At 36.6% G+C, this 27,135-nt stretch overlaps 1 protein-coding gene across 8 annotated transcripts in view; it reads left to right on the top strand.

Moving 5' to 3' along the window:
- fbl (pantothenate kinase 3 fbl) overlaps positions 1-24,704 on the top strand; it is a 42,998-nt gene extending 18,294 nt beyond the window's left edge. For all 8 annotated transcript variants that reach the window (XM_067118475.1, XM_067118470.1, XM_067118472.1 and 5 more), the window contains 5 exons: positions 1,298-1,468; positions 11,214-11,467; positions 22,811-22,946; positions 23,269-23,382; positions 23,831-24,704. In XM_067118475.1, coding sequence (XP_066974576.1) covers positions 1,298-1,468; positions 11,214-11,467; positions 22,811-22,946; positions 23,269-23,382; positions 23,831-23,896 — 741 coding nt within the window. In that variant the 3' untranslated portion in view covers positions 23,897-24,704. The remainder of the gene's footprint in view (positions 1-1,297; positions 1,469-11,213; positions 11,468-22,810; positions 22,947-23,268; positions 23,383-23,830) is intronic.
- Positions 24,705-27,135: the final 2,431 nt, after the last annotated feature.

Below are 27,135 nucleotides of genomic sequence, written 5' to 3'. Positions count from 1 at the left end.
ATTGCGGTCTTTAGCTATGTTATACTTATCCCTCCCCGAAAGTGGGCGGGCAGCATAACTACACCCAAAACAAAAGAGCACTACCATGAATTTTAAATTTTGAGCTGCCGCGTAAATTAGAAACAATAGCTATGTAATTATTTGGTAAGTATATATAAATTTTATTTGATTATAAAAATGTAATTTTTTGAGAGTAACTGATAATGCAAGCAAAACTATATAGTTCATCTATTTTTTTTGTTTATCTTTCATCAGTTCCCTTTGTTTTCTTAATTTTATTCCCACCTAGCTACCAAACTTCAGCTTGGTAGTGTTCAAATATTTACATCTTAAGAACAATTCGTCAAGAACAAGTCCTCAGAATTTAACTGTGGTTTGCGTAAATTGTTTTAACAGGTTTGACATTGAACAAAGAAGCACTAGCAGTACACCATACAGTCGGAAGTGAGGTAGTATGTAGAATAACCAAGATATTTTCGAGATGTAACATGTAAAAGTGGGAGGCAATGACACATTGGCAGTAAAGAAGTGAATGTAATTTTCTTTGGAAGTTCCAATTATAAGAGGAAGGATTTTAATGATTTTTTTTTTTTGTCGTTTGTCTAGAGCACTGTAAACAGAGAACATATCTGAGGGATTTATACGAAACAGTCAATTCTCATATTTACAGAGACATTGCAGATTTTGTTTTTGACATTTGCAGCAGTTGGACTGTGCTGTATGGTTACAGCCTTTTGTTAAAGAATTTGCTTAGTTTCCTAATAAAAATTGGCTACTGTGAAAACACAGCAGTGAGAGATGTTTTTCGTCATCAGGCTTGCAAAAAGTTAAAAGAATTTTATACACTGGTTTTTCCTTCAGTTAGGGTGTAGGCTACTTGGTATATTTCAGTCAACCGTCTTATCAGTTCATGAGAATATTTTGTAATTTCTTTACCTGATCATTGTGGAGTAGTTTCACTAGACAGTGGTGCTACTTTTCCAGGCTTGCAGATTTTTTCTCAAACAGTCAGTGAAAACTGGAGCAAGACAGAATTAAAGAAGTTGGACAGCTAGGTGGGAAAAAACCAAAGTGAGCAGATAGAAAGTCAGATGTTAAGAAACATTGTAACCATGGCGGAAATGTTCATTTGTAGCCATTTTGATATAGCGTTGGTGGTACTTAACAGTTAAGAGATCGGTAGCTTGTACTAGATGTTTGCTTCCCAGAAATGTTAGTATTAAATTTTCAGTTTAAGATCCTTTTGTATATACAGTATGGGCATATGTTACATAATAGTTTTCTGCATTTATTTCAGGAAGTGAACCTAACGTTGCACAAGTTTGATGAACTGGACTGCTTGATACGAGGTATTGAGTATATAGAGGATAACAATATGGACAGGGAATGTTATTACTTCATTAATCCCCGGAATGAAGAAACCTGCCAAAAAATCATGTATGATTTTAGTGACCCTTATCCTTTTTTGGTGAGCATTATTCCCCATTTTGTCATTTGCTGGTGTTGTAATGTTTTGTAATTGCTGTTATGTTTAGTGAATGCCTTTCAGAAGCAAGTTTCTTTCTATGACTTATCTAATGGGAATATTTATTCCCTTGTAATAGTAATTTAGTTCCTGGTAGCATAATGCATGCATGAATGTTTTAAAAGAATTTTGCATTTGAGTATAGAATCTTAAGATAAAATAATATGTATATAGATAAGACAGAGTAGTCCCTCCTTCAAATTGGGTCTTGACCTTGCATTAGTTGTAATAGTTGTGTAGAAACTGTATCTTGGTAGAAAAGAAAGAATGCGAATTCCTCAGTCACATTTTGTTTGTCCAAGAATTAAAAGAGGAAAAGAAATATAAGATTTTGGGGCTTTGAGAATGATTACAGTACATAAATGGTTAAATTTATAATCATTATTGAATGAATCTTTAACATTTTACGCACTTGTAAATAGGTTTTTTTTTTTGCATTATGCGTTTATAAGAGGTGATTTTTCACAAAATATGAAAAAATAGAATAAAACCTTGCTGCTGCAAAATAGATGGCGCTCATCACATCCATTCTGATTAAGCCCAACTATCTGAATTTGGTGAATAAATTCAAAAGGCATACTTAAGCAACTTTTTAGCAAGTACAGAATTGACTTAGGCTGAATATCTAAAAATTCAATAATTGCATTCAGAGTACAGTACAATGCACCAGTAAAACTTTGAGAGACAAGGAGTATATTGCCCAGAAGTTTAGAGGCAAAATATCTAAAAATTCAATAATTGCATTCAGAGTACAGTACAATGCACCAGTAAAACTTTGAGAGACAAGGAATATATTGCCCAGAAGTTTACAGGCAGGGGTATACTGTATTGTCCCGATAGGTAGATACAAAGGATGTATTGTCCAGAAAGAAAGACAAAGGACAGGAAAGTTCTATTTGGGTGAACCTCTAGCTATTTTTTGACTCCTACAGTTCTAAATCAGGAATCAGTGCCCTTTTAGCTGTCTATTCTGTTGTCCTTTAAATCCTGCCAGTAAGCATGTTTGGAGTGTTGAAAAATGTCATTGGGAGATCAAAGGATTGAAAGGGATCTTGTTACCTCCCAAAACTGAAGATTGCAGTAATCACATCCATAATCTTCACTGAATAGGGCTTTATCGTGCTTATCATGGTCCTAGGCCATCTCTCCTGGTGTAAAATGAATTTTTGAATGAAGGACCCTGGTTGAAGTATCTTACAACATGCATGTGTTAACCTGGTATGTTGAGGCTGTGTGTTGGAGAATACCAATGTGCTCCAGATCGAAGGAGGGGAAATGCATACTCTAGTTCTGCTTTGAGGATTCGTAATGCTTCTTTGCATTCTGGGATGGAAACTGTTTAAGGACATATAAAGCAGAAGAGATTCTGGACAGTTGTACTGTATGACCTCCTAGCAACTCTACTTGCACTCATGGTTCCATCTCCAACTGAAAACAGCTGTTATCACTGCAACTTCAGTTGGTTCCTGACATTGCTAAGTCCTAGGTCCTGAAAGCCTGGGTCACAGCTCTGCTCATGGTGTGTTGTCTTGTCTTGTCTGGCAACATAGCTGTGTTCTCCATTCCATCTGATTGGTCTCCAGCTTAGCTCCATAGTCGAGGCATTGACTTGCTTGGTAATGTTTAAAAAATCCCATTATAGTACAGTGATACCTCAACTTAATGGTCGTTGTTCCGATACGAATACTCCCTACACCTTCATATAGGAGATTCCCATGCGTGTCGCGTGACTCGGCTGACTGTAGACTCATTCTACTGAAATCTTCTAGCTTCCTGAGCCCTCATCTGCCCCAGTATGAACCTACCCATGCTTCTTCACTTGCTTCCCAGCCGAGCGCGTGATAAGACGTTCTTTTGGTGCTTCTGCATCCTATAGTCTCTCATTTAACTTTGTGCAATTTTATCGGGTTTTGTCTCTTAGCCCTTACATCTACTGAGCTTTTTTGACTTTCTTGACAAAGTGTCATATTGCTAGCTTTCAGTTTTAGTGTGTATCGGAGAACAGAGAGATATCCACTCCCTTGATCTTATGGTCAAGCATTGGCATCAGGGTGGTTGTTCAGTCTTGCCCATCTCTCGACAATCTTTTCGCTTTGTGTTACTCAAACAAAACTTTGTGGAATGTGTTTTATAACAGTGTTTAAGTTAAACAGTTTTTTTTAAAGTGATTTCTTGTCGCGTGTGCTAGTCGATCCCCATTCAGTTTGCATTTCTTGTAGAGGTCTTGAATGTTCCAGAGAGGCCACTTGTAGTGAGTGTGATAAGTGGCCGTCTTCTCAGTGGGATGAATTCGAGAAAAGGCGGAGAAAGAAGCTGACACCGGCATCCAGAGAACCTCCTACATCACCTGCATCCCTTTGCCCTCTCCTACACAACCCATCCAGACACCTCTGCTTCCCTTCTCTCCAGGGAGGAACATCTTCCCTTAGCTTTCCCCCTCCATTCCAAAAGAAATTCCACAGGAAACATTGGCTCTGTGGCAAACTCTCAACAAGGATCGGTAGTTTGACGGTGCTGGAACAGGACATCAAGCAGGCAGGGCCCAGTGGTTTACAGCAGAAGAGACGGAGGTCCTTCTCTCCTGAGTCAGTCTCCCCTCTACATCCTACTCCAGCACAAAGGAGACTGTCTTCTGAACTTGCCTTCTGCAACTAAGGCCATACAGAGAAAGGATCTCCGTTCCATGGACAAAACGGATCTCAGACGGCAGAAACAACAGAAGAACTGTCAATCTCCATACCCTTCTGGGAACACCTCCCGCACGTGTTCTAAAAGTGTAACGCAGCATGGTGCCTTTCGAGGTATGAGAAACTCAGGGACAAGAGCCAGTGCTCTCGACAATGGTCTAAGCACCACTCTGTCACTCGTCAGTCTCCCTTCCCTTGTGGACACGCCTCCCACTGACGTTTCAGAAGTGTGACGCGGCAAGGTGATCTGGTGAAGTATGGATGGTGGCATGCAGAGAAGAGCTGTCCATCTTGTCAGCGTTCCGAGAATGCTTCCCGCTCATGTTCTAGAAGCTTGACGCAGCATGATGCTTACTCGAGGTTTGAGCAGCACAAAGAGAAGAGCCGCATCTTTCCTCTTTGTTCCACACAATGGTCCCTCCACCGTTCTCCGAGTTGGGACTTGGACGGAGAATTGAAAGTTCTTCCGCTCTCGGATGGCAGAACCAGACACCAGAGATGAGACACCTGATCACAGCAAAGGAATGAGGAACAGAACAAGCCAGACAAGCACTTTGGATTTGGAAGAGGAACTAGACCTAGCCCAACAAGATCTGCCCGAGGAGGAACTAAGTTTTACAAACCTCGTCTTGAAGATAAGAGAGAAATTAAAACTATCGGAGCCAGAGAGAGAATCCCTGAAGACACCACCGACACCTCCTTCATGAAACAAATGGTGGAGACCATTCCAGAGGCAAAAGATTCTGTTTGTTTTCTTGGTCTCCGATGGTTAAGTCTACTTTGAAGTAGTTAGATAACCTGATAGAAGGGGAAGAAGGTTCCCTAGCCTCTTCGAGGTCACAGAAATTACTACCTCCTCCATTGACTCGTCAGGCAAAGTTCTATGTCACAGAATCCGACCTCTCTTCCCAGAACCAGGAGTGCAGCACTTTCCTGTCTACCTGGAAATGCTTCCTTAGACACCTTAAGACAGGTAGGCTCAAAATTCACCAGTGCTGCAATGGTGATTTCGAAATAGCCTTGGGAAGGACGTTGAGAGCTGTCTCTTGATTAGACAATTGCCAAGGAGCAGTGGTTAGACAGACTAAGGAATCCATTCCCAACAAATTTTGGTTAGAAGAGAATCCCTCCTTTCTTTAACTCAAAGATCTCTTATGACAGTTGGCTGAATCTTAGAAATAGTCCCTTATCAAACGTGTCAAATTACTTCATCCCAGAGCCTCTGAACCAAGCAATTGTGGACAGAAGAGAGGATGTCAAGGACATTTTCTCTTCAGCCCCTAGAAGACAACTCTTCAGTGCCAACCCTCAAAGCAGACAGGCAAGGTCCTCAAGGCAACCTTTTCAGCAGAAATTTCGTCAACAGGGCTGTCAGTCGTTCAGAGAAGGACACGCGAAGAAGGAAGACAGTCTTACTGTCCTCTTTCCCCATCTGCTGAGGAAGACAAGCTGGAAAGAGAGGAGGTAATAGACGAGACACAAAGGTTCCCCCATCCACTATTACAGCCCAGGGGTTTTGTGGGGGATGTCTGGCGACCAAGTAGTTAGAGTGGCAGAAGGCAGGATTAGAGGATTGGACTGTACAAACTCTCAGGAGAGGATACATCCTCCCTTTCAGTCAAAAACCACTCTTGACATCCATTCCACTCAAGTTCCCCTCTTACAGGAAAGACTATGCCAAGCAGAGAGCACTTCTGCTAGAAATTAGAGACATACTAGGCAAGGTGGCTGTGGAAATCCCATCATAGATCTGTCAGCCTTGAATAGGTACCTGGACCTAACTCTGTTCAAGATGGAAACACCTCAGTCAGTCCTGGCAGTGATCAGGGAAGAAGACTTATGGTCTCCTTAGATCTTCAAGACGCATATCTCTACATCCCGATACATCCTTCCTCCAGGAAGGTCCTAAGATTTGTCTCAGGAAAGATCACCTACCAGTTCAAGGCTCTCTGCTTTGGCCTGGCAACAGCTCACCAAGTTTTTACTAGTCTCAGAATGGGCCCACAGGAGATGAATTCGTGTACGACGATACCTGGACGATTGACTCGTGGTACGAACAGTAGAACAAGCCCACCGGGACAGGGACCTGATCTTAGATTTATGCAAGACTCAGGAATTTTGGTCAACCTCAAGAAATCGGAACTCATCCCCACTCAGAAGACCAGATACGTCGAGATGATAATCAACACAGAAAAGGCAAAGGCCTACCCATCTCAGGAGAGGATATCCAAGTTCCTGGAAATATCCAACCTGTTCCTCTCCAAACCTCAACAGCCGAAAAAGATATGGCAAATCCTGATATGGCATCTGGTGTCCGTGGAGGAACTGGTTCCCCTTGTAGGGCCCACATTCATTACTTGCAGTGAAATTTGAAAGAAAAGAGCAAGGTTCAATCAAAACTAGTGAAAGACCTGATAGTGACAGAAAAGAACAAACAAGACCTTATGTGGTGGAGGAATCCACAGAATCATCTACAACTAAGACAATCAGCTCCATAGATGTTAGTCTTCTCAGACGCAACCTGAATTGCATACTTAAACACGGAGGAATGGTCTCAAGTGTTCTGAATCAGTTAGCAGTAAAGGTTCATGAATGGTCGGAACCCAAGGGACTGACACTGGTGGCCACGTACATCCCAGAAAAGAACAACGTTGTGGTGGATACTCTAAGCAGGCTGGATCAGATAATGGAGACAGAATGGTCCTTGGATCAAACAGTGGCGAACAGACTGTTCAGATTGTGGGAGGGTCTCACATTAGATCTGTTTGCAACATCAAAGAATCACAAACTGCCCATGTACTGCTCTCCAGTCCCAGATGAACAAACTGTCCTACAGGACTCCTTCCAACATCAGTGAACATGGATGTTTACAGGTTTCCCCTGTTCAGCCAGATCCAGAAGGTAATAAACAGGGTGTTCATCTCATAGGACCTAAGAATGACATTAGGAGCTCCAAAGTGGCCACAAGTAGAGTGGTACACAGATTTCCACCTGCTAATTGACATTCCAAGACAACTACCACTGACCTGAACAGCTACCACTGGCCTAAAATCTGTTGAGACGAGCACAGCAGCCGAGTACATTGAGCAGTAGCCTCCCTTCAACTTCACGGATGGAGGCTATCCAGCAACTGCTTAGGAAGAAAGGGTTTTCAAGACATGCTACAGCAGTCATCGCCAGCTCCATTAGACAGTCCTCTCTCAACCTGTATCAGGGGAAATGAAAGGTCTTCATGGGTTGGTTTAGTGAGAGAAATCTACATCCCCTCAAAACAGCTGTAAAGGATGTAGCAGATTTCCTCCCTTTTCTAAGAAATAAGAAGAACCTCTCTGTCTCAGGAATTAAAGGATACAGAGCCACCGTCTCCAAAGTGTTAAAGGCAAGAAGCAAAGACTTGTCAATGTCGTGGGAATTATCAGACTTGGTGAAACATTTAGAAATAAGTTGCTCACCCAGAGCTTTAAAACTGCCTGAGTGGAGTTTCACCAAAGTCCTATCATCTTTGACAGTCTCCATATGAACTGATCAAGACTGCTTCGGATCGAGACTTGATGTTGAAAACAGTGTTCCTCTTGGCTTTAACATCTGCAAAGAGGTTGGGAGAAACATGACCTTTCGTACGAGGTCACTCATACCCGTGGTTGGACCGAATTGTGGTTTACATTCCTTCCAGAGTTCGTAGCCAAGACTCAGAATCCCTCCACATATGACCTAAGGTTTGGTGGCTTTTCCATTCTCTCTCTCAAGGACTTCGTGGGAAGCGATCAAGAGGAAATGCTACTGTGTCCTGTAAGAGCTGCAAAACTCTACCTGAAACAGACAGACTCACACAGACCAATGAAACGTAGGTTGTTCATCAGTATGGGATAAACTAAGGAGGAGACTTCCAAAAACACGGTCTCCTTCTGGTTGAGAGAAGTGATAAAAAGTGCTTACAGTTCAGGAGGTAGTGCAGGTCCTGTCTCTACCAGAGTCAAGGCTCATGATATTAGAGGTATAGGTCCTTCAATAGACTTCAAAAAGAACTATGCAGCTGGACAAATCCTGCGGGAAGGCATTTGGAAGCGACAGACAGTTTACTTCTTTCTACCTCAAGGACTTCGCTCATAAATTTTTGGACACATTCTCCTTGGGTCCAGTTGTGGTGGCACAACAGGTAGTCTTAATGTGTAGAGCTACTCACAGCTGTCTCCAGTCACTCAGAGAAATGGCTTCATGGATTTCTGCGAAATCTAGAGAGTACTATTCTCAGAATAGTATTTGTTCAAGTTTAATTCTTTTATTGGGTCACCCACGCTACTTTCTGAGAGAACTACCTCCCACCTAGGTGTTTCTCCTATATATGAAGGTGTAGGGAGTATTCTTATCAGAACAAATAACAAATTAAACTAACAATTTGTATTTTTCCTAACATACAAACCTACATCTTCATACACAAACCTGCATCTTCATATAGTTAAAGTCACCCTCCTCGTTCCTCCCCTCTCAGCTCGATCTCTTCACGTGCGAAGATTTTCGGTCATATTCTTGGTCTGGCTCAGCAGATGACAAAGCATGGGTAGGTTCACACAGGCCAAATGAGGGCACAGGAAGTTAGTGGATTTCAGTAGAAGGAGTCTACAGTCAGCCGATTCATGTGAAGCTCACGGGAATCTCCTGTATATGAAGGTGTAGGTCTGCATCTTAGGAAAAATACAAATTGTTAGTTTATTTTGTTATTTTTGGGGCTCTGCCCCTCCCCATAAAGTAATGAAATCTACTAAGGAACAAAGACTGGTAAATATCCAACACAATACCGTACCCTAGAACAATTCACTTAGCTTTTAATGAACAGCAATTCCATATAAAATAATAGCCTGTATTAACTGGTATTTGATATTTTGATTCAGCCTGAAATTAAATTTATTCACAACTTCAGTTTCTGATATGTATCTGGAAAATGAATTTCTGCTAACAATACATGCAAAACATTACTGAACAGTGTTAGTTGACATAGCCTATTGCTATACTTACTACATACTTACTGGATATGCTTAAAAGGTATGTAAAATATACAAAAATCATGTTAAATACTAAAAAATCATGCAGTATATAAGAAGACCACAAACATCTGTGTTTTAACATACACTACACACTGACTGTGTGCCCCCCCCCCTTCTCTCTCTCTCTCTCTCTCTCTCTCTCTCTCTCTCTCTCTCTCTCTGGTACAGTATTTTTATTAACAATGCAGTACAATATTGTACCTAATACAGTAATGTGTGACGTATTTTTCAGTTGGTGTATTTGTGCATGTGTACATATACATATGGATGGTGTTAAGGTAAACTACGCAGTTACTGTGCATTTGCTTCTCTCTCTCTCATAGTAAACCATTTTTTGTAAGGAATAAGAGAAGAGAGAGAGAGGGAGGGACAAACTTACTGTAAGTGCTAGCTTATCATGGTGCGATGCGTGCATACATATACGAGTATGCACACGCACATACAAGCTAAATGTGAATTGCCATACATTCAGCCAGGATTGCCAAACTTACTGGATTATCTAATAATTCATTACTATTTCTTGTAATTGATAACCACTAACTATTTCAATGACCACTGCTCAACAAAACACAGGGGTGGATAGCAAATACTGTACTAACTTGAACAACTAAGTCAAGGAACAACTGTTTTGCTGATATTAGTTATCGTAACTATGGCACATTTATTTAGAGTTGTATTACAGTAAGGATAAATTGAATGTCCAGCAGACACATTACATTATGTAACTATTGTGTACACTCTAAACTTTTAAATCACAAGAAAAAATAATCTTGCATAGTAGCAAAATCAAATTTTATATATTTATTTTTTAATTTATTTTATTTTTGCTGGACATGATGGTGAGTCCATTAAGTTACAAAATTTGCTAAATTGAGGTGTCAGTGGATCTGCTGCTTCTGTTGTATGAGAAAAATTTAGGTCTCAAAACATTGTACTGTATTTTGGTATGACATGAACCTGTGGTTAAAGAAGCTTATCATCTCCATTTTAATAGGTGATAGGTAACATCATTCTCTCAGCTAAGCATTACATTGTCCCACTTATCATCCCTTAGCGGGGTAGTGCTGTCAGTGCACCTCACATGTGGTGCACTGTAGGCATTACTTAAGGTCCTTTGCAGTGTCCCTTTGGCTTTTAGCTGCAACCCTTTTCATTCATTTTACTCTACCTCCATTCATATTCTTTCTTCCATCTTACTTTCCTCCCTCTTCTAACAATTGTATCATAGTGCAACTGCGAGGTTTTCCTCCTGTTACACCTTCATAACCTTTTACTCTTAATTTTCCTTTCAGCACTGAATGACCTCACGGGTTCCAGTTCTTGGCCTTCGGCCTAAATATTCTGTTCTCACTTATCATAATGGTGTTCACTCAAAGTGGTAAAAATAAAACTTTATACTCGTACAGTAGAGGTTGTAACTGAAGAGGGTCAGATTCGAATTAAGGCCCAGGGCATTTTTTGGTGCCATATTAGTATTAGCATGCTTCAGGATTTTTTTTAATATGCCACTTGACAGCAGTAGGGGACTGAAGAACATTAATGCTGATGCAGAATGAATTAATATATAATTTAAACATGTTAGTTTCATTTTGTAATTAAATAGTTGTTCTTAAGAAGCCAAGCAAAAGTAGAAGATATGGGAAGGAGAAAACTAGATAAGTAGAGGGAGAACCGAATAATATCATGGGGTATTTTTACAATTAAGAAACTTTATATCAGAGCAATGCAAAATAATTTTAAAATTTTGAATATAGGGAGTATGTGCTTTTGTATATGAATGTACAAATATAAGTTTGTTGTGAAATATTTCTCATGCATAAAGTTACATTTATTTAGAGAGAACCCAGGATTTTTAATGTGATATTTAACTATATTTTAACTTATATAACCATATGCTAGAAATTTAGTTGTGTTTTCAAGGTGGTTGTTTAGGGAACTAAAATTAATTTTTATTTTCAGGTTGTTAACATCGGCTCAGGAGTTAGCATCCTAGCTGTGGATGGTCCTGATAATTACAGAAGAGTTTCTGGTACCAGTTTGGGAGGTGGTACATTTTTAGGACTATGCTGCCTCCTCACAGGGTGCAAGACTTTTGAAGAAGCCATCGAATTAGCAGCTGTAGGCAACAATGAAAATGTAGATAAATTAGTGAGGGACATTTATGGTGGTGATTATTCAAGATTTGGACTCAGTGGCAGCGTTGTTGCTAGCAGGTACTGTAGTGCTTCTCTTGTTGTGCTTATGTTGCTCTTTGAATATTCCCTTTATTTATTTAGAGCATGTGTGTTTACTGCAGTGGCCACATTTCCTCCTGCTTTTATTTCTTGGCTTTGCAGTTGCACAAGAGAATAATGTTGTGCATCTTGCTGGAAAGGTATGGGTGTTCTTTTTCCTGTAAATTAGCATTGTATCTCCCTGAGAGAAAGTGCTAAATATGCTGGAAAAAACTTGAAATGCATTTCTGAGCTTCCCAGTTTTTGCATGTTAGCTTTGCTTCCTGGTTTGCTGATTTAGTCTGGTTGTTATCAAATTGGCCATGCAAAAAAAAAAATTTGAAATTTATTTGAATTGGGTTTGAGATTTTTTAAGAAAACATTATATTTCAACTTCATTGGTCATTTTCTGAAAGCTGTATATAAACTCAATTTAGTTTGTATGTTTTATGCTATGTCCTTCATTTCCCTTGGCTTAAGATAGTGTCTGCATGAATACACATGCTGTGACTTAAGTTAGGAGAGGTTATTGAGATTCTTTACCCCTGACTTGAATACTTGATCATCAGTGATCTTGTATCCACTGGTATTAACCCTTTGTCAGTGGACATTGCCAAACTCCTAATTGTTGAATTTCCTGTGACATCAAATGACATATATATAGAAATTATTGGCAAGTTTTAATGTGATGTGATGACTCTGATTTTGTGGTTTTCCATTTTTAAATAATTTATTTTAAATTTATTACAAAGCAGATACATGTACTCAGCTTCTAAACAAAAAGAAACTCAGCATTAAAAATGATTTCACAATGAACAATAAAAGGGAAATTTTACCATGCCCATAATCAGTCCTGTGTGGTTTGCCGTAAGCGAGTTTTGTGACCCGCCAAGAATCTCTGTTTTTTATTTTATTTATGGCAGTTTTAATTCCATTAGAAATTAAATCTCTTTGATTTTACCTTTTTTAATGTTGACCTTTAGAATGTCTATCATAAACTCATTATTTATATCATTTCTATTTTCATTCATTCTCATCATAGCTTTGAATGATCCTATGGGTTCCAGTGCTTGGCTTTATACCTAAATCACACATTCCATTCCAAGAATCTCCAAGCTAATAAACAATTTTTATTTCTTGATAGTATTATTGTTCTCTAGATAAGTTCTCCATTATATATAGAGAACATCCAGTATATGTAGAGAACAGATTTATTTAAAGATTGCATGTTCCAATTTCATATATGTTTGTCTTGCTGCAGTTCAACTTTGTGACACACAGTAGATGGTACTAAAAGTTCTTGGCAACGTTCCTTCAGTTCAAGCTGCATTCCTTCCTTTTATACTTTATCCAGCTTCTTTTACTTAACCTTGCTCCAACTCTCTCTTTAAGGACAGATCCTTTGAGCAAACTATTTATCTCTATAATCATAACAATTATAATAATGTCCTGCTAAACACCACATATCTGTAGCCGATATCTTCTTAATATCTTTTTACTACTGAGAATTTTGTGTGAAGTTTTTCTCCTTCCTGCACAGAACATGGGAGCTCATTTTGTGTTCCCATAAATAGTCTTATTTTCACTTGTTCATGATGATTCCTTCAGAGTGAGATTCAGTCTGGGTTTTTGATAAATTGTAATTTAGTAATTTTGTTGCTTTTTTAACGACACAGTATGAAACAACACTCGGAGCTTAGTCAGTGTTTAGTTTCTGCAGACCTGTAAAATTTCAATCCCATTCACACTTAAACTTGATTACTGGGCTCACTACATTTTGTTCACAAAAAAAAAAAAAATTAAATCACTTCAATTTTTTTATTATTATGAAAAGTAAAGAACTTCATGTTCTTGGCTAACTTCAGTGCTTCATTATGACCATTAAGTTTATGTATAATAACATATATCAAAATAATGTTCAGTATTTTGCTTGACAACAGCACTAAACCCAGCATTCTGTCATGAAAAACAACTTTACATAAAGTAGTAAAAAAAAATTTACTTACGTAAGCTTGTCAGTAGTAAGCCAGAATACGGTAGTGTGTGTTTTAACACAGGTGAGTTTTGGAGCCCCCCAAAATCTCAAAGGGTTAACTTCCTTGTTATCAAGCATCAGCGATTGCACCAACTTTAGTCAAAGATGTATTCATGTAAAAGAATTGGGTTAATCTATCTAGTAGAAGTGCATATTATCTTCAATTTCATATGCTTCCATTCCTGTTTTGTTTTGTATGGTAAGAAATGCATTAAAATTATGCTTGTGTAACTATGCCACAGCTTCCAGGTCTAGGGTTCTAGATTACATAACTAGGTTTTTTTTTACATACAGATGAAAAGACAGTATAGAACAAAGTATTTGATGTCTGTTACATGCAAAGGCAAGTTTGTTGACTTCAAACAGTGAAAGACAGGCAGCTAATCTTGCTTAAAGAATTAACTGAAATCAACTTGATACCAAAATATTTTCAGTTGTTTAATCATAGGTAATTTTAAGACACAGAGTACCTCTTAATAAACCTTTAGGTACTTTGTTTCTTTATAATTAAACTTTTTTTTTTAAAGTAATAGTCATATATAATGCATATCAGTGTATATGAGGTTTTCACTGGTCATTTGCAGTTGTTTTTACATTGTTTCTTAACTCGTTTTTATTTTTATAAATGGTCATGACTGCTGATGGTGTATTGCTACATGTTGGAGGTCACATTTTGGTTTTTCTCTGCTGATCCAAATAAAGAAAAAGGATCCAGAATTGCCTCAGGTTCATGAAAACAGTCCATTTTCGTACACACAGACACACCCATTCATATCTGCATCAGTATTTCTTTATCAAATAAATATTCTTTTATTCTCTACCAAGTCATCATCATCATTCACATTTTCTCTTCTGCTGTCCAGGTTACCAGTAATGGAGGTTAATTTTCCAAATAGATTCAGCAGGACTATTCCTAGGATTGAAAATGAAGGTTGAATGACCTCAGGAGCAAATACTTTGTAGTTTTATCAAAGGTATACTTTTCAGGTGTTCCGGGTTTTCATTTATCTCTTCCAAGTCTGGGAAATGATGGACATGTGTTAAGAAAAGAAAAATCTTTTGGGAGACTGTAGAATAGAGGTGAAGAAAGAATGCCTTCATTGCAGGAAAGTTATATGTAAGGTTAATTATTACTTCATTAGTGTTATAAGTTAGGGACAGCACTTTCACAGGTAGTTTCTTATGTTATTGTGCACTACTTCTAGTCACTTAAATTTTCATTCAGGAGTTCAGTCCGTAGAAATACTGTACTGGTATTGGGTTTTCATAATACTGTAAACAGAGTACTTAAAATATACAACGGGTTTTCAAGGGCAGGTCTCTTTCTATAATTCTAGCAGTTCATTTGTAAAGCATGTCATGCACAAAACGTCAAACATTGGCACTATAATTTCACTTCACTTGGTTTGGTAATGAAATTCCAACTATGATTATTATGAGATAAATATTTTTTCATTGGTCCCTGAGTATTAGCATAAAAACTCAACTGTGCTCATTGCTGTGTGGAAAACCAATCATACAAGTGTCAGACATTGTTTACAAGTCCAATTCCCATTTGGATTGTAATGTCAGACCTTTTAGTGTCCAGTCCTCTTAAAATGGATTGCAAAATATGCTTTGGATGCATATTTTATAGAGGACAGCAGAAGTTTCTTAACTCATATTGTGGTAAAGTACCAAACAATGATAGTTACAACAAGGGGTAAATAAGGGAAAACTATAATTTCTTTGTAAGGTGAGTGGATTATTGCGTAGGATCCCTTATTTGGGAATATTGGACACATTGTGTCTTGTGCAGCAGACTAGATGGTACTGAATGTTCTTTGTTGCTTCACTTTGGTGTTCAGATGCTTGCTTTCTGCGTTTCTGGTCTTGTTCCACCCAGCCGTCCAATTCCTTTAAAAATGAGTTTTACACTCGACCCCTGCAGTATTGTATACATTTTTGATCTGCTGGTCACATTGAACTACCTTATGATCATAATAGTTTGAGCTGAAGGTAGGGATTGGCAACAGTCAGTCTGCAGCCATTTTTTCTCATCAGTTACAACTTCTATGAAATAGTTGCTGCTTTGAGCAGAGCTTTGATAAATATTCCTCAAAGTGTGATATATTTTTGTGTGAGAAATGAATTGTGATATGGTGTGAAAGTGTTAGCTAATGCCTACGGTTTTTTTGCACATTTAAATACTGCTAATTTACTCTTGCAGCAGTTGCAGAACAAGGACAGAACAGCAAAAGCCATTGTCTGTTGCCTGCTGAGTTAAATGGGGTTTAGTTTTAAGGTGATGGACCTTTTGGAGAGTCATCTTTTGTGTTGTGGTCATTTTAGAGATCGCTAGAAGTATGGATATTCATGGTTAATATCCATCCAGTTTTCAGACTTATTCCCATTTACAACCTATTTACAGGTATTGCCCTACTTACAATGGGGTTAGGTTCCAAAAAACCCATCGTTTGTTGAAAAAATTGTATCTTGAATATGGCCTAGCCTGTACTAGGGTAATCAGTACCATCTGTACATATATGGTAGCGTAGCCTACACTACACAGTATACTCTATACATTAACGGTATAGTAATTCTTATTGTCAGCTAATTCTGCAGTATAAAGAGAAATTGAATAACAAACAAGGCTTAGCCTACACTATGGTATACCGTATAGGCTACATATACGGTAGCCTAGCCTACATTATACTGAACTCTATTCACATATTAACAGCATTATACAAGCATCAACATAACAAATGTGCATCTTTTTCATGGATCTTTTAGAAAGTTATGCTTTACTACACTGTATCCGTTTGCGTATATTCTCATGTTGCTTTTGTATTATAAATTGCGATCAATGTTTTGTTTTGGGAATCGATCAGGCGGTGTTTATTTCGCCACATTTAACTCAGTTCAGAGCGCTTTTCTGCTTCTAGTTAACGTAAATGAATATAGATACTTTATTTATTTGGGACAAGGATATTTTTCGTTATACGAAGTGTTTTTAAGTTGAAATATAACAAATACGTCTCGTTGTGAAATTAATTTAGATATTTTTTTTCATTAACCCTTTAACGCCGACTGAACGTATTGTATGTCAACAAAAGTTGTCTGTCGGGTGCCGAGTGGACGTAAAATACGTCGACTACAAAAATTTTTTTTTAAATATTTGCGGAAAAATACTTATAGTCCTCGTTTGCGAAAAATTTTAAATCGCGCGCCTTGAGGGATGCTGGGAGTTCACGGATCACGCTGTTGTTTTGTTTACAAGCGTGACCCAGCTGCGCATGCGCGAATTTCTTTCTTATCCCAAAAGAAAGCATCAGCTAACTGCTGAAAATCTCAGAAATTCTTTAGTCACTTTGTCGTAATTTTTGCACCGTTTTCTATTAGCCTTTACATAAAGTTTTATATATGAAAATGTGCGCAATTTCATGTAGAATACAACACAAAATAACTCATGGTTGTAGCTTTTATCAATTTTGACATATTTTCTTATAAATCACGATAAGTGCCAAAATTTCAACCTTCGGTCAACTTTGACTCGACCGAAATGGTAGAAAAATGCAATTGTAAGCTAAAACTCTTACATTCTAGTAATATTCAATCATTTACCTTCATTTTGCAACAAACGAGAAGTCTCTATCACAATATTTCGATTTGTGGTGAATTTTTGAAAAACTTTTTCCTTACGTCCGCGCTAACTCTGCTGAAAATCTCAGAAATTCTTTCGTCACTTTGTCGTAATTTTTGCACTGTTTTCTATTAGCCGTTACATAAAGTTTTATTTATGAAAATGTGCGCAATTTCATGTAGAATACAACAAAAAATAACTCATGGTTGTAGCTTTTATCAATTTTGACATATTTTCATATAAATCACGATAAGTGCCAAAATTTCAACCTTCGGTCAACTTTGACTCGACCGAAATGGTCGAAAAATGCAATTGTAAGCTAAAACTCTTACATTCTAGTAATATTCAATCATTTACCTTCATTTTGCAACAAACGAGATGTCTCTAGCACAATATTTCAATTTATGGTGAATTTTAAAAAAAAACTTTTTCCTTACGTCTGCGCTAACTCTGCTGAAAATCTTGTAAGAGCCTGACGCCATCTCTTCCAAACACGTGTGTGTTCGTGTGTTCGTCGTCCGTCGGAGTGGACAAGACAACAAGAGCATCTTGTTTTCTTTCTCTAAAGGAACGCATTTCAACCATACAATATTTCCGTCTGTTTCTCCCTAACCATTGTTGTCTTGATGTATGTACCATCACCACTACTTTCATTGCCATGCAAGCATTCTAATCATGTACTCATAATGTTCCTACGAATCTTCTGTATAAAACTGTGTGTATGTTTCTGTTTGTGAAGACGCCAAACGTCTCGCCACTCTGATGGACGACGAACACACACGTGTTTGGAAGAGACGGCGTTAGGCTCTTACAATCTCAGAAATTCTTTAGTCATTTTGCCGTAATTTTTGCACAGTTTTCTATTAGCCGTTACATAAAGTTTTATGTATGAAAATGTGCACAATTTCATGTAGACTACAACAAAAAATAACTCATGGTTGTAGCTCTTATCTGTTTTGAAATATTTTCATATAAATCACGGTCGGTAAGTGCCAAAATTTCAATCTTTGGTCAACTTTGACTCGACCAAAATGGTTGAAAAATGTAATTGTAAGCTAAAACTCTTACATTCTAGTAATATTCAATCATTTACTTTCATTTTGCAACAAACGAGTAGTCTCTAGCACAATATTTCGTTTTATGGTGAATTTTTGAAAAAACTTTTTCCTTACCTCCACATGCGTTAACTCTGCTGAAAATCTCAGAATTTCTTTAGTCACTTTGTCATAATGTTTGCACTGTTTTGTATTAGCCATTACATAAAGTTTTATATATGAAAATGTGCGCAATTTCATGTAGAATGCAACAAAAAATAACTCATAGTTGTAGCTTTTATCAATTTTGAAATATTTTCACATAAATCATGATAATTGCTGAAATTTCAACCTTCGGTCAACTCGACCGAAATGGTCGAAAAATGCAATTGTAAGCTAAAACTCTTACATTCTAGTAATATTCAATCATTTACCTTCATTTTGCAACAAACGGGAGGTCTCTAGCACAATATTTCAATTTATGGTGAATTTTTGAAAAAAACATTTTTTTACATCCACACGTTACAAATTCATGCATCATTTTGTGATAATATTTTCTCTGTGTTGCTTTGATCGTTTTACAATTTGTAATATACCAAAATCATCGCAATTTAGTGTAAATACGACGAAAAAAAATAACTCTAGCTTTAACCGTTTTGCTCACAGCACGATTTGTATACAATTATATATGAATTTTTTTTTTTGCGGTCATATATTCCAATATTTATATATGATAATGATATTTTTTTCATTTCTGATGGTTGCATACTACACTTCAGGCAATGAGAAAAGATGGAGCCAAAAATGAACTCTTAATCTTAAAAACTAAGCGTGCTGTGATTTTTTGAAAAAAACTTTCTTTCCGCTTCAGCGCTAACTCCCAAACCGCGCCGGCATATGGCAGACACTTTTGTAAATAGAGGCTCGGTGTTTAAGGGTTAATATATGACCTTCGCGGGAATCGTGGCTGACCGTTTTGGGGGCATGTTTGTTTTGTGTAAACAGAAATCAAGATTCCGTTTGCTATTTTCTCTTGATTTCATCATAATACGAGCTTTACATATTTACCTTCTATCGGCGTGAAAACAGCAGTAATTTGTGTTCTTTCATGCCCAGTAGTTTTGATTAAAATACATTCTCTCCAATTTTATTTACGGTCGAGTTTCATCCATGTTGCTGATGCATGATAATTTATAGTCATTAGCAGCTTGAACATTGTTTTCTCAGCTTCAGCTACAACTTGCAGCTTAAAGTTCTGTAGCAGTATATTTCCTTGCTGATCTTTTTTCCAAAGCGAATAAGGGTATAGTGTAAAAAATATATCAGTCCTGTTGTAATTAATGTCATTTGTAACATAACCACAGTAATTGTTTAACCGTACGATGGTTGAAATGCAAGAAAAACTGTTGTTATCCAATTCGATTATTAGCAAAACAACAGTTTCTCATTCGGTTGTTTATGGCTATACGCATTTACGCAAGAGTATAATGTTACTAACAATACTTTTATCATTCTCTTTTACTTTTTTAACTAGAAGATGGAATAAAGAGATGGAGGAAAAGAAGTTGGTCTATTGTAAGTTGGTCTCTCTCGCTGCCTGATTGTATGCTGCTGCCTGCGCCCGCATGAAATCTAAAATTATTTTCTAAATATTTCGTATCGGTATTAATTGCTAACCCCATCGTAAACTCAAAATATCGTAAGTCGAATTATCGTAACTCGAGCACTACCTGTATTGACATGCAACTACTACCAAAGTTTCTATGAATGAAAAGTTCAAGGAAGAAAATTTTAAAAACCACTTAATGTTATAAGGAAGTTAGTACACAAATAAAAAGAACTAATAGTTTGTAACAGATATCACTAAAATATCAGTTTCACAAATGTATTAAGGGTGTACTTGAAAATACAGTTCCTGCAGTGATTTGAATTTAACTGTATTTTAACTAGGTGAAAATCTGTTAGCATCAACATTTATACGAAGAAGCGGATTGAGTTGGAGAATAGAGCTAGGAAGGTAGTATAAATTTGTAGTACAGTAGACCAGAGCTGTTTGCCCCAGACCTGTGAGCCAAAAGTAACTTATTGGACTCTTAGTGGCCCATACTTGTAAAGCAAATGAAAGAAATTAAATAACTTTAAAAGAATAATGATGATATGGGTAAGGAGAGGTGAATACAATAACTTTAAAAGAATAATGATGATATGGGTAAGGAGAGGTGAATACAATTAGTGTTTATATGAACAGAATAGAATACAGTAACTCCTCAATCATTTGCACTTTCCTTACCCATAGTATGCCCTTTGTCACACCTTTCCTTGCAACCATGTATATGTACTGAATCACACTAAAAGGTATGAGTGCAAATTGCAGAGTGAAGATCAAATTGGATGTATTGGAGAGAGAAATGAACATTGTAGGGCACAGTCATTTGAGTTTTATTCTGTAATATTTATTGCATGAGTGTTAGTTTTCTGTCATTATATACACTGTTGTATTTAGATTTTGGGATCCATATATAGTTTTACCTCGGTTCACGAACTTAATTCATTTGAGGACGCAGTTTGTGACCCAATAAGTTCATAACCTGAATCAATTTTTCCTGTTTAAAATAATGTTAATACAAATAATTTGTTCAATCCTCAGAAACACAGATTTTTTGTCAATTTTTTTATGTTTTTCTGGGACAAAGATTATAGACTTAAATTAAAATAATCTTAATTATATACAAATACAGTAGCACACCGATATAATGTACCTTGGTATATTGTACTTACGGATATGTCGGTGTGAAATGGAAATATCAGTTTGAGGGTTTTTGCCTCCAGATCGAGAGCCGAGCTGTTTTTTCAAATCAGGCGCTCTTAGTGGGTACACCACTCGCTTACCAGCATCCCTTGAGTTGTTATTGTTTCTTTATTAAAATTTACATTGCTTTCATCTCTAAAAATTATGCTAAAGCTTTTACTGTTTTGCAGTTTATATTAATAAACAACTGTTTGCTGATGTTAGTTACCGTAACTAACACACTTTTACTAAGAGTTGCATTACAGTTGTCGTGTTAAAAACTTGCTTACTTTCAGTGTAATTCCACAAATAAAAATCAAATACATTTTTATTCATCCATCATGCAATGGAGAAGAAAGTGTTAAGAAAGTATGCCACTAACTTCAAACAGCAGGTATTATAGCTGTGGCTAAAGAAACGAATAATGAGCAGACTTCAAAACGATTTGGAAGCAAAAGGAATGCCTGAAACTGACCCAGTCACAAATGTACTTCATGTAATTTACTTCATTTTTATTATAAATAAAGTAGTTGCAATTTTTAAACCTAGTTTTGGTAATTTATGAAAGAAACTTCTCTCTGAATTAAGTTTCATTCGGCAACTAAAGACAGTGATGATGTCGGTAAAATGCAATCAGCTGTTGAATTTAAGAATGTAAATAAAGCCAGAATGCAAATGGCACATGATCTCTCAGTTCATATTTTGTAATACGACAACATGACAGTAAAACAACAGTTTTATTAAAATTATCATTATTCTCAATACAACTATTATTCAACTTTTGCAAATCGATATACTGTACTGGTGTAACAACCTAAGTGGGGCAGTAGTCTCTCTCTCTCTCTCTCTCTCTCTCTCTCTCTCTCTCTCTCTCTCTCTCTCTCTCTCTATGCATTTCATCGACCACTGTACTTATGATGATGCTCCATCCTCCACTAAAAAAAACTGGGCACTTTCAGTGGACTGTTTTGGGGGATGTTTGTGTGTTTTTTGGCCTGAAGCGTAGCTTGTGAACCAGAACAAAAAATGTTCAAACATCTGGTTCTTAACCCGATATGTTAATGAACAGGACTGTTCGTTAACTGAGGAACCACTGTATAAAATGTAAATACAACATGAACATGAAGTATGCTAGCATCACACTTACTTATGTGCTGCCATTCAACATTACTGGTAATCTGGTCATTGTGTATTCATTTTCTTGATAAACTTTCACATAAACAGCATTCATTGTACAGGCGTATTAGTACAATACGTTTGGATATGTTGTTTGATGATAGTTAATTGATCATGAATACATTTGTTTGATGATATTAGCTACTTGACCATGAATACGTAGATATTGGTAGGCTAGGCTATAGTAAAGAAGTCCTTGAAGGACACGTTATGCTTGCTGAAGTGTCAGAGTTTTTGGTTGTTTAATGTTTAATGGGCACTTAACATGAAAAAGACATCAGGAATCATGTCTTTTTGAATTGTTTACAATATTTTATGATGTTAAGATTTCCATAAGCTAGCCTCGTCACTATTTCTTTTCCTGCACTTTTGGTGTATTTGAAGCCCCCTTTCCCCATCCCTGGTTCTACTTGAGTACTATAATAGATTGAGGGTTTACTGTTAATGATAACTCTTCCTTTAAAAAACATGCATCAATTTTGAGGATACAGATTTCTTGCCTACAATATTTCTAGATGAAATATTAAGGTGGTCTGCCTGAGCTTCGATTTTATATAAAATGGCCTACTAAAAAGATAACTTGGGATGTCCCTATGCTAGACAAGAGGAAACAAACTTGAAAAGACATTTTTGATATAAAGCAATGCATTAGTTGTATTTTTTTTTTTACCACAAATTTTTATTTCAGTTTTGGTCACATGAACAGTGCCGAGAAGAGAGCGAAGGTTTCCAGAGAGGATCTGGCTTGCGCAACTTTAGTAACAATAACAAACAATATTGGCTCGATAGCTCGCATGGTTGCTGCAAATGAAAAAATAGAAAAGGTATGTAACTTCATGTGTTAGTAACGATCAGGTTTTGAAAGCTTGTCATCCTTCATTGGTATCACCTGTCGGGAAGATTTGTTTTTGTAATATTTATTGTGTTCGTTTATTGATCTTGACAAATACCCAATTCAAAACTGGTTTAATGCAAAATTGATTGCACACAATAAGCAAACTGGCAGAGTGGTAAAGGAAATAAAAATGTTAAGAGAAATTAATTCCAACAAATGATATGGAATAGCAAGTTGTGAAACATTTTTTTTTTTTTTTTTTTGTAAACCCTTAACCCTTCAGACATTTACTTTGGTCCCATGTTTTATAGGTCTTGTTTGTTGGAAACTTCCTGCGTGTAAATCCTATCTCGATGAAGCTGCTTGCATATGCAATGGACTTCTGGTCTGGTGGACAACTGAAGGCTATTTTCCTAGAGCATGAGGTAGAGATATTTTTCATGTGGTTCTGTTATATACAGAAAGACAGAAGTAAATTGTAATGTTGTTGGAGTTCTTTTTCATACATGTAGTTAACTGTGTTATCCATTGAATTGTAATACCTTGATATATTACACTGGGAATTAATTGCATGCGTAGTGTGAAGTATAATATATTAACCTTTGGCTTTAACTTTGATGACATCCCTCAACCTAGTACTTGTGTAAATTCTTATGGATTGTTATATTTTTATAGTAAGTTGATTTATGTCTAATTTTCATGTCTACTTGACTAGACTCTCCTTTCTTTACTATTTTGTTTTTCACTTAGATGCACTCTGATCTGTGGACACTTAGCAAGTTAATAACATTTTGAGCTTTTCTCATATGTACAGTATAGGTGCGTATTTTAAATAATGACTTGTAAGTTCAGCTATCCTAATCTTCTTTACAGGGCTATTTTGGTGCTGTTGGATGTATGCTGGAATTGATGCGAACAGGAGACACGATATCTTCATAGCATTTAATTTTAGGAGTTAATTTATTAAAGATAGGTCCAGTTGTATATGAATACCTATAAAAGTTTTTTTAGATAGTTTTATTATTTTCTACAGTGCATTATAAGTACACTATACTTGAAGTTTTGTTATTCTTCTCTGATGATCAAAGTGAGAGTTATTTGTTTTTGGTGTAAATGTTTATTTTGTTATTTACAAACGAAGCACAAAATATTTACCAAAAAGAGAGAAGTAGGAGCTCCTTATTTTTGGTGTAAATGTGTTTTTATAGTACAGTAATCACTCCTAACTCTAGCACAAATAATCCTTAGAGCAGCAAACAATAGTTTATTTCTAATGTAATGTATCTTTAGTTATTAATAGCACAGATGACTTTGAGTATATTTTAATATTTTCGGTAGCATATTTTTCTATGAATTTTCAGTGTGTTTTGTAAGATTCAAGTTCAGGTTCAGTTTGAATACTTTGAGGTACGGTGTGGCTGTTTGCTTATTCCTGGTCATAACGCATGGGAACGTGTGTGTTTGTGGGGAAATACGTGCCTTCTCGTGGAGCAGATGGATCGTTGTCTTGGATGCCAAAATCCATAGTGTATTATATGATAGAAAATACTCCTAATCCCAGGACTTGGATACATGTTGTCAAATTATATTTGTTACTGAATACTGTACTTTATAAACATTATTTTGCTTGTTTTACAAAGAGTTTATTTATTATACATATCCATATCTAGCATGGTTACAATGCAATCAAACTATTCTCTTATGAAATTAAGAAACCCAGGGAAAAATAAAACATTTTTAAAGAAAATTTAAATTCTGGTTAACCTTTGGAATGCTTAAGATCAGTGTAGTGGTTTTCAGAAATTATTAATCTAACAAGACAAAAAAACCTTAGCCATGATGTATCTTTTTTGGTGACCTTTTCTCACAATTCTGGAAGAAAATGTGATGACGATGTTTGTAGCATAAGGAACCGTTGCATATGTGTCCAGTCATTTAATGAGAGTGAAGCATGAGACACTCGCTCAACTGTAGATTCTAACCCTCAAGGAAAGGTAGAGATAAATGGGGCCAAGTTTTTTAAGCTCTGCTGTTGTACAGTAGTATCGGTTGTTTCCACCAGCTAAGTATTCACAGACAGGTAATAGTGGTGATGAGCTTAAATTACTTTACTGTATTTTTAAGAGAAGTGAAGGAAAAAGTTACCACTGATATGGCCCCGTTATACCATTATATGTGATTGCTAGAAGGAATAGATCAAAGAAAGTTGCAAGAGGTAAAGTAATTTACATTAAATACAGTACATAAATACTTAGAACATTAATATGAAGGAATAGATCAAAGAAAGTTGCAAGAGGTAAAGTAATTACATTAAATACAATACATAAATACTTAGAACATTAATATAAGTTACAAAAACATACAAGCAACTCCAGGTGTATGTAGACCTGGGCTTGGGACCAGGTAGCAGTTGAAAATAAGTTTTAAATGCTCACTCCTGCACTACTACATACTTTTCATGAAGTGTAAGTTGTCTACAGACTTTGATAGTCAAAGCTAAGCATAAGAAGTAAAAATGAAGCTCATGATGGACAGCATAGGAGCAGAAGAGATGCATATATTTATGCACAATTCATGTACCATTCATCATTGTGTTCACTTTTAATATCTACAGCGCATATATTCTGGTAAGATTTTAATTCTCTAAATACTATGTTAACACATGGTTTTCTGACATATGTTTTGCAAGTTACTGAAACAAGTTTGTAGACCCGTTTTTATTGTATACTGATATAGTTCACATTTCACAGAGCCTGAGTTGCACAAAAGGTGTCCTCCAGCTATTTTCTTCCCTCTGTATTTCTCCATACAGTATTTTCTTTGGATCTCGGCAGTCATCCATTATATAAGATGGCCAATCCAACAAAGTTTCTTGTTTCATAATGGGCATAAGTGAAGTCAGAATATGCCCCTTTCAGGACCTTTATGTTTGCCACTGAATGAAACCCACTGTATCTCGAGGAATTTTTCAAACAGCAGCAATTAAAGATAAAGTCTTGAAAAGGTATGATTAAGTCAGTCTTTCTCCAGCATTGACCTTTGTTTACAGTGTGAGTAGTCTTTGGAACCAAATTTTTTTAGCAGTGAAGCAGAATTTTCTGCTTCATTTCCAATTCCTGGAGATACTTTTTCATCCAAACTAAGGTTTGAGAAGGAAGAGCTAAGGTGACAAAGGAGAATATTTTTAATCAACTTGCCATCCAAGTAAAAATTAATTTTCTGATTCAGTCCTTGCAGCACAACAACAGTTTTTGTGAAACTGATGGCGAGGCCAAAGAGTGTCCTCTCAATTTGTAATGCACTGTATCATGCAGATGTACTATAGCGAAAAATGAAACCTTTGGTGTAAATCCGGACAGGTTTTGTCTTTGTTTTCAAAGACATCATTGCGTCCCCTTTCTCTTTAGCTGCATCTGCTTTTTGCCATTTTACCCTACCACAATATTTTCTGAATACTGTGCCACCACATGAAGTTCTTATTAGGTGCATTGTTGCCTTAATTTATGTATTGACTCTGATATATAAATATACAATAAACATTTACTAGACCAAGACATGTTTTGCAAGTTAGTAAATCTGTTACTTTTTACAGCATCGAATACTCTTCTCCTAACACCTCTTCTAGCCATCTTGTTTATCTATGTGGATAGGCTCATGCCTTTGCTGTAGGCCCATGTAAACTTCCTTAAAATTTAGACATCACACATGCTTCTTTTTCAATAAATGGATCAAGTTTCTGCATTCCGTGACTGATATTCGTTTGCTCCCAAAAGCTTTCTTTTTATTAGACCGGATTCTGTAATATTTCTTTCCTGTATGTAGTTAGAATAAACACTTGCTCGCCCCAGTCCAACTGATTGGACAATAGTTTTCTGTAACATGAATGAAAAATCTACAGTTCTATTGTTCACATCTTATATATTTTTTCATGCTGTTCTCCTCTCTTTTCCCATGATTTTCCAGCATCACCATCAATATGAAAATTTGTCACACTTCCTCCAATATTAAAGAATCTGTACATCCAATCCCATTCAAATCATGGCCAATTTCACTGGTGTTAGTGAAAATGATCATGCCATCAACTGGACTGAGGCTAAAAAAAGATTAAGTTTATTCCAATAAAATACTTTAAATGAATATGACAGTTTTATGAAACGAATGTTTTAAAAAAATATGAA

This window comes from Macrobrachium rosenbergii, chromosome 16, assembly GCF_040412425.1.
Source record: "Macrobrachium rosenbergii isolate ZJJX-2024 chromosome 16, ASM4041242v1, whole genome shotgun sequence".
Lineage (NCBI taxonomy): Eukaryota > Metazoa > Arthropoda > Malacostraca > Decapoda > Palaemonidae > Macrobrachium > Macrobrachium rosenbergii.
The sequence above is the reverse complement of the archived record's forward strand: the minus strand, read 5'-3'. Positions and strand labels throughout refer to the sequence as shown.